Source organism: Egretta garzetta, unplaced genomic scaffold (genome assembly GCF_000687185.1).
Source record: "Egretta garzetta isolate BGI_Z169 unplaced genomic scaffold, ASM68718v1 scaffold397, whole genome shotgun sequence".
Lineage (NCBI taxonomy): Eukaryota > Metazoa > Chordata > Aves > Pelecaniformes > Ardeidae > Egretta > Egretta garzetta.
In genome coordinates, this window is record NW_009260493.1 from 1763121 (window position 1) to 1772272 (window position 9152).

Sequence of the window (9152 nt, forward strand, 5' to 3'; positions counted from 1 at the left end):
GAGGGGAGGGGAGGAGAAGGCAGAGGGGGAGAGGAGTATTCAAGAGTTCACAAAATGACTAGAAGTGTAAAAAGCACTTTCAAAAGTGCCTGAGACCTCAAAGGAGCTCAGTTTCTTGAGGTGAAATGTTTGAAATGAGTTGGGATTAAATACCTGTCTTTATTGGCCTGGGCCAAAGTGCCTCAGTCACTTTTTAGATTCCTAAACCTCTTCTCAGCCTTTGAAATCTCACCCTATACTTCCTTCATTGCAGATCCTGAAGTGACAGTCACCATTTTAAAGGTCAAGTTGGAGTTTAGGAAAGGAAACAAAGTGTACTGCAAGAGAGTTTGACAATAAATATTAGCACTTACATGCACCTTAAGTAAGTCCAGAGCATTACGCTGATGTTGGAAAAGGCAGTGGATGTACCAGCTCGGCAGGTGTAAAACCCTGAGTGGTTTGACTATTCTCCTCAGGTGGAGGCAGGTATAGAAGATGGATCAGCTCAGGTGAAGCACTGAACTAAGCAAGCTGTACAGTTCCCAGTGCCAAGAAAACAAATCCTGATTTTCATGGGCATTTACTGTCTCTCAGCTCCTATGCTACGCCCATTACCATGCTATCTGAGTACTTCCCAGGTGCATTTCAAAACAAAAACACTGTCTCTCCCGATCATGCTGCTACTGTGTAGGAGTAATAAGCTTATTTTCACTACAGACTACCATCATTACTATCACTGTCAAGAAATTACCAGAGGACAGCTAACTTAAAAAATGGGCTTTGAATTTAGTTCAGGCCCTAGCATGAACTAGGCATAATTATCATCTCTTGCAGAAGTGGTTGCTGAAATTTAGGTCCATTTCCTGGGAATATTGTATATTTCTTGTGCTAATGAGTCTTCCATGTTGCTTAACAACTCAATTATTGTGGTCAAGCACAGTTGTCACAAAGAGGTCATGTTTCCAAAAAACTTCTTGTTAGTTTGGGCCAATGTTACAGAGGACTTGGAATAGTCTAAGAAAGCACTTAAAGTGTTTGGTGGGAGTGAGAGGTGGGGAACTGCAGGTTTTTTTAATTGTTTACAGAAAATTATGCCACTGAGGAGATGGGCTATTTCTGTTCACATTAAGTGGAACTTTTGGTGTTAGCCCTTGCTATAGCTCACAGCACTGAAGTTCCCTAGGAATCTTGGGGGCATTGCAAGGAGCAAGAGGTTGAAACATGATTTCTTGTCCAAGCAGAGGCAGGCATGTGCCATATCTGTTTGACCATCTGATGCCAACATAGAATCTACAAAGAGCTCAAAGCATTGAACAAATGCTATGACTGAGGAGTAAACACTTGCCAGTAGTGGAGGATGCACTAGAAGTTGTAAACTGCCCATCCTGCTTGGGTTCAGCTTCACCAACTACTGGCCATCTATATGGTGAGACAGGGAGAGAATGGGGAGAATGTTGGTTTTGTTGTTTGCTAAGGAAGAAGTAAAGTAAAGCATCGTCCAAATATTACTGGTGCTGAAGCTCAAATTTTGAGGAGTGATGAACTGGAATTTACTAAAGGTAAGTAAGACCTGTAAGATAAAGGAGTTTTGTGGATGTCTGAAGAAGGTGAAGCTGTTACCCAGCACAGTTCCCTGGGCTTGGTCAGAGTAGGAGAAGCACCCACTGAAAAGCATTCCTCGTCCCCCACAGCCCTTTAGAGGTGGGATGCTGGGGTGGCTCCAGGAGCAAGAGCAGTACCAGGGTAGGCAGGGAGGCAGCACAGCTTCAGGGATGCTCCTGGCTCACCTAACCAGCAGCAGAGGATAACAAGGCAGTGCTGGCAGGAGACTGTGCGACGGGGTTTGAAGAGAAGGAGGAGGCACTTCAGAAAAGTGCAGGACACACAAGTGAAGGGAGTCAGACGTCCCAGCAAGAACAGCTGCCTCCCTGCCTGACTTCTGGCCTGATGTTTGCCCAAGAGGGAAGTGGGATGATGGCAGTTGAGCGATGAGGGCAACTTGTGTTTTCTTAGGTTCCTCAATAGCTTCTTTCAAAACAGGTTTCAGGTAATGCCCTGTGATATTGCTAATGCACAGTGGTGGTTTCTATGACTGCCATATACTTCACGGTGGGAGCAGATTTTTCTGAATACAGCTTTATGCACATACCTCATTACTTGACAGAAGCCCTAAGTAAAGCAGAAAGAAACAATGTGGGGGTTTTTTTGTGGCAGCAGAGGCAGGAAGGGAAAAGCTCTATGAAATCTATTTTTTTAATCTCTACTAGACAGTCCTTCATTCAACAGAGACAGCAGGAAATAAAACAGTAGAGCAAAGACTTTCCTGTGAGAGTTTTTCTGGCAGGTGCCTAACTGATTGCAGTGTCATCTGAGTGATCCATTAAAAACAAGAGAGAGAGAAGATCAACTCATCTGGGTCTAGATAAAGACTAAAGAAGTTGAAAAAAATTGACCCAGTCTAAGGATTAAGTGCCTCGAGTTGGGATGATCCAATGAAATTGTAAGATGGCAAATTTGCAGTCAACCAGAGAAAAAATATTTTCAAACATGAATTAGTCCATATAGTTTGTTGCCAAAATGTTCTAAGCACAGCAGGGTTCAAAACTGTACTGGACATATATGTGAACAACAAAAATTATACTAAATAATAAGAGTAAACAAAACCAAGACTTTTTATGCAACCCTCTGTTTCAAAGACGTGGACAAAATGTCCCTTCACAAGTTCCTGAAAGGCTCTCTGCACTTTTCTGCAAAACACCTGGTCACCAGCGCTGCCCAAGCCAGGATACAGGACTGGAAGCATCACTGGCTCGATTTCTCTGTTCCTGTTTTCCTAAATGTTGAGGTGGAAACAGACGGCTTGGTGTCTTTATATTTACAGTTCTTTGTCTCTCTGTTTCATCCATCATTTATTCAGCTGTTCCTGTTCCATATGTTACCATACTGGAAAAGCAAGGTACATTAACTCAGACTCGTAAAAGTTTCATTATTACCTGACTTTCATCCCAGCCAGTAAGAAATATATGATAGCTTAGAAAATCATTTTTCCCTTTTTCAGCCATTTTTGTTTCCAAATGGAACAGAAGATCAGCAAACCACTCAAATGTTGATGGGTCTCGACAAATCCAATAAAAATAAACCTATCAGATAAAAGTAGAGATATTTAGCAAGAAGCAAACTTTCAATAAAACTTGCTAATGATTGGCTCAACTCATTAGTCACATAGTATGTGACTCTTCTGCACTGTAAATTTAAACATAATTACACATCATTTTGATGATGTAGTTTTTATCTTTTAAAAATTTCATTTTCTTCTTAAACATTGAGTGAGGATATTAGTGTGTTAGTGAAGATAGGCAATGAACAAGTGTCCCATCTCCCCCTGCCAGTGCATCTCAACTTTAACTTATAACTCCTGCTTTTCTTGCAAATAACTTGATTATTCTTTGACATTCTGGATTTATTTTCAGTTATGTTTAAAATGGAATTTCAGTTTCATTCAGTACTGAAGCAAGGAATTCCTGTTTCTCAAGACCTTATGCCATAGGATAGCAGTTGATATAGTCAACAAAAGATGCAGTTATGTTCTCCAAGTCAGATATCCTGTATAAAACCGGCTACAGAATACCCCTACTTCTTTTTTAATGTATTTCTTGTTTAAACTGGAGCATATAATTTCTAGAGAAACATGAAACTGTAATTTTAAAGTTGCCAAAGGGGTAAAATAAACCACTATCCCATGACTTGTTTTCTATTGGTTGCAAACCTCCTCTCTATGAAGCTTCATCTTCCATATGCTGGATCTTGGTTTAGTTGTCTATTGGGTTGGAGAACCTGTTATTAAAGTTTTGTTCCCCAGGTAAAAATTAGAGGCTGGGATCAAGTCATCCTATAATCCTCTCTATGGTAAACCAAATATTCCTGGGATCTATCACTGAGAGGCTGATTTTCCATGCTTTAATCATTGCTATGGCTTATTTCTGTCTATTCCTCCTCTACTGCAGTCAGTCACAAACAGAGCAAAGAAAAAACCCGAATAACCTAATTTATTAGGATCTTGGCATAGGGTAATGCTTGCATAGGGAATGAAATCTTTCAAACAAGATGGTTAGGTTAGTCACTATCCCTATGATGATGAGAGTTTCTATTTCAAGAGTCCTTGCTGTGGCATCTTCAGCTGGATCAGGTGTGACTCCCCAAACCCCTTTTTCTGCTCAGTTCTTAAAGCCAGCTGGCCCAGGGACCATTGTGACCACTCCAGCATGTGCATGATCTATTGTGATCTATTGTCTTAACTACATGCAAAGCATCTTCTAACTAATTAATATGTACAAAAGACTGTCCTGGGTGCCGTGCTGCGAAGGGGGTTGGGAGTACAGTCCATCCCCTGCTTTCAGCTCAGTCCCTTGTCTCCAGCTGGTCCAGCTGTGTAGGTGGCTAGACTGGGAGTTCCTGCACCACCCAGGGGATGAACATCTGAAGTTCCCTGGGCGTCTGCCCAGGCACTACCCTGATGGCCAGCTGAACCATAATTATAAGACAAATCTGACTGCAATTCTTATAACTCGAGTTCTGTAGCTCTTGCCGCACAATCCATCACTATTTTTGAACAGAGGGCACCAGACCTCGAATAGGTCTCTGTGGGCAATGTAATGTTGAGTGTAATTATTTTTATAGGGTCTCCAAAGAAATAATTCACAAACATAGAGGAAGCCTAAAAATATACAATTTCAGATGAAAAAGGAACGGCATGGAGGACAACGTATAAGCTTATAACAAAGGGGTGGCTGGAACTTGTTGTATTGTGACTGTGATTTTTATTTTGTTGCAAAAGCCCTTAATTTCCTCCAGCCTGTCTCCTTCTGTGCTGACCAGTCCCTCTGTCTTTGGTTATACCTCAATATCGAAGGTAATCTGGAAGGTCTGTCCCCAAGACAATCATTGTGGGAGCACTGATGATTTGGAAATTGTAGCCCTTTTCCATAGGATTAGGGAGATGAGATGCATATTAGATACTTCTAAAGTGAAAAATCAGAGAAGAAACCAGCAAGCTATAAAGAGATTTCCCACAGATTTAATGTACTAGGTTGTCAGACTTCTGGTAAGGTGGTGGGAGAAAATACGCGGTAACACCATGCTTCACTGGAGATTTGGTGAAAGAGACTAACAGTAATTTGAGATGTTTCCTAGATCTGAGTGTACTGTTAGGGACCATCTGTGGTTTCTGTAAGAAATATAAATGAAGTATGATCCCAGGAAACAGAGATAAAGCATTCAGGGCTAAGTAGGGTATTTTTACAGCCTAGGAATAGGACTGTCTGCAGAACTTTAGTATCAACCATCTTGGCTGTTTTCTTTTCCCCCTTGTGTTTCAATGTTTTCCCTCAAATATAACCTCCTTGCTTTACAAGGGGGGTTGCTGCTGATTTACACTGGCATAGGTTATGAGGAAAAAGCAAGCACACTGACTTCATAGCATTTAATTTTTGTGACCAACAGCAGCATTATTTTAAATTACTGAAACTAGATAAGATTTATAGCCTTAACCTTTATATTTCTGTCTGAATCCTGAAGTCCCTGCTTATTCCATATCCTCAGCACCTCGAAAATCAGGCCACTGAGTGCTGTCAGTCTGTATCACACCGTGGCTGTTGATCTGTAGTGAGAAATTTCTTCCCCCAGCATCTACTTGATCATCTTCTTTCTCTAGTCTTTTCAGCAGTTCATTTTATGGAAATGTATATTTAGTACATGTGTGTGGAGAGGAGGCATGTGTTTCTAAATGAATAATGAATTGTGCATGGGGTAGCAACTGGGAGCATGTGGGCAGGACTGGGAGCCAAGCACATTCAGGGGAGGAGGAAGAAAAGCCAGACAATGCGTTGAGACGATGTGGTCTTGGAAATGGGGGACTGGTTTCCAGGATATCAGGCTATGGAACTTGAAGGGGTGCTTTTAGCTGGTTGCAGACCTAGCTGTCACAGTAACAGCCAGTCCAACAGAGTTGGGTCAAGCCACCTCTGGCACGGTCCCCTCGAGAAAGGATGTAGCTTTCTGAAGCTGCAGAAATTCCTTAAACTTATCCCTGGTGTGGTTTTGCTGAAGTGGTTCCCATTGCACTGCCTGTAATTTTCACATGTTAGAGGTGGAGAGCATTTGGTAATGAAGAAAGACTGTCATTATAAGAAGTATTTTTGGACATGATTATAATCTTAGAAAGGAAGGAGGTAGTGAAGAAGGATAGCTTACGGGTAAAAGGTCTCTTTTTCCCTTAGATCAAAGAGGACTTCTAGTATAATATGTTAAAATAAATGGTGCTTACAAAGAAGTCTTCCTTTCTTTACACTGACTGCCCATAGCATAGCACAACAGATTACATGTATAATTAAAATACAATAAATGCACAATAAAATTAATCCTTATTAAAACTGTAGAAGAAAGCCGGCATCAGTGCATTTCTATAATTAAACAGTTATTCTGAATCCTATATTTTTTTCTTGTAAGCTTCATAGTATTAACAGACTGCAATTATTTAGGACCCTTAAAAACCTGGTTTAGATTTATGTTTCATTAGTCTCCACCCACCCTACCCCCATTGACTACATTCATCAGCTTGATGGCTTGCCTGAGTAAACTGTCTTAAATTTTCCAAGTGCTCTTTTTGCAAATTGAGTTAGATGCAGTTTTGCTATTAATCAGATCTGTAATGCAGGGGTTTGAGTAGTTGCTTACTTCTGGAATACTCTGCTCCCTTGCAATGCATGCATATTTATCATTCAGTTTCCCACATCCTAAATTTTGTACAACAGAGCAAGAGCAAGAGCTCTGATACCTTTTTCCTGTAAGGTGAAAGAACATACTTTGTAAATCAGCTTCCATCATCTGGAAACTCATTAATAATTATCTGTTGATGACCATCCATCTGTTTCTCCCTGCTCCCTGAAGACAGAGGGAGAGCTGCAGCTCTGGGCAAAGCCAGCTTTTCACCAAAGGGGTGTAAAAGGGGATGAAGCAGGGGATGCTCAGGGAGGCACCTTCATCCCTGACTCTTGCCGCTCCCTCTTAGACATGATAGTCCCTGCAAAATCCTCTTACACCTGCAGCTGGGCATCTCCCTGTGAAACCCTAGTCCTTTCTGCCCCTGACTATACCACACCACCTGTGGGCTCTAGCGTACCAAGGAAGATCAGAGATCTTCCTCAGCCTAATTAATTGATCCAGTGGGCCACTACAGTTAAGGCACAGCCATGCCTGCCACCCAGGGCATGCAGGGGATGGGGGTTTGGCAGCCTGCACGAGGCACTGACTTAGAGCTAGGGTGGCAGCAAGCAGCCTTTCCTATAAATGCAGGACAAGGCTCAAATTCATACCCCTACATATGAAGCAAGAGACCTAAACTGTTCTTAAACACAGCTCAGAAAGATGGTTACACTTGACAGCAAAAAGAGCCCAGGCTTTTAGGTCTTTGGGAGAAGATAATTGCAGAGAAGGCTGTGGGCTGGGGTAGAGCTTGAAGCAGAAGGTTACCTCAGGCAGGGACGGCCGGTCTTACAGCAAATGGAAGAGGGTGTTTTTGTTTTCCTCACTCTATGTAGCTGAACTTATTGCCACAACTTGCTGTGGCTGTCAAAGGTCTACATGGATTCAAAAAGCAATTAGACAAATTCGTAGAAGAAAAATCTACTAAGGGATATTAAACACAGAGATGGAGCTCTTGTGTCAGGGCATTACTGAACTGCAAGTTGCTCAAAGGCGAGAAGGTGTCCACTAAAGTCACATCGCCTTACGATTTTGTGGTCTGTATACTTTTCCCTGGGTGTTCATGAACAGCCACTGTTGGAGATGGGATATTGAGCTAGACGGATTTTTGGTGACACTCAGTAGGACCTTTGTTGTGTCCTTATGTAGGGCAAAAGAGAAAGTGGATGTTTGCTAATATCATCTGATGGATCTGTACAATTTTATCAATTTCAGCAGCAATTGATCTGAAAAATGGGACCATTAATGTGAAAAAAAGATCATTTTATGCATAACTAATGCCAGTAGAAACTTTCCAGTCATGACTAGTAGTAGCACCCTTCCTCATCACAAAAAATGATAGGGAAATGAAGGCTCTAAGGCTATTTAATTGTGAAGAATCAATTAGATAAATGTGTACTCTTTTTGATTTGCTGGGTTTTTTAAATTATACAGCTGCAGACATTATGGAAGCTATGAGTATTTATATCTCAACCGTATGTGGGCAACACTAAGAAATATTAGTTCAATAAGCGTAATGATAGCTGTACTCAAATCAAAACGAAGTTGTTAAAAAAAGAAAAACCTCTTATTTATTTCCTTAATAGACATTTCTATGATACTCATCATGGCAGAAAGAGAGCGCTGAATACTTTGAGGAAGATTAAATTATTTGTAATTATACCACAAGTGGAAGCTTTTAACCAATGGGAAAAAAATGTGGAGCTACCCTGAGATTAATCGTTCTCACTAAGATGACTGCTAAATTTTTTAAGTAATGCTGTGAACTTCCCCAGCACCTTTAATCCAAGCTTTCAAAATATTTTACAAACACCAATGCAGTTTAGCCTCATAACACCTGTGAAAAATAAGCACCGCTATTCCCACTGCACCAGTACGGAAGCCAAGATATAGAGAAAGGACATACAGGAATCATGATACTTTTGTATTTCACAGAAATTCAGAAAAATGGAACTCTATAGCAGAAAACCATGGCAGAAGGCACCATGCACTTATCATTGCAGGCACACTTCACCAAGGTTCAACCTAAGCTATGGATGAACACCCTGAGGTATACTATACACTCAATGCCTAGTTAAATTCTGTTCTTTTCCCCTTAAGATAACAACAGCAATGACAATAATAACAATTTTACTTGTATATATGTAGAATATACATAGTATACATATATAAAGTGCGTATACGTAGCTCTCCTTCCAGTGGAAAAGATCATTCTGGTACAATGGTAATGTTTGCAAATACACTTCTTTTCACATCTAGCACATATTTTCATTTTTATTCCCCTCCCTTCTCAGTGCTTTTTCTGCCTCAAAGATCCCTCCTGGCAATTTGAACCTGTCCTCAACTCCTCAGTTACTAAAATCCCAGATGCTTTTTCAGTGGCAGCTATTCATTAAGATGCCAGTTCTAAC

General features: G+C 40.9%; 1 protein-coding gene across 1 annotated transcript in view; it reads right to left on the reverse strand.

Moving 5' to 3' along the window:
- Window positions 1-9152, reverse strand: part of NOX3 (NADPH oxidase 3) — a 39754-nt gene that overhangs the window by 3135 nt on the left and 27467 nt on the right. Inside the window, exon 11 of the mRNA XM_009644242.1 lies at window positions 2976-3122. Coding sequence (XP_009642537.1) covers window positions 2976-3122 — 147 coding nt within the window. The remainder of the gene's footprint in view (window positions 1-2975; window positions 3123-9152) is intronic.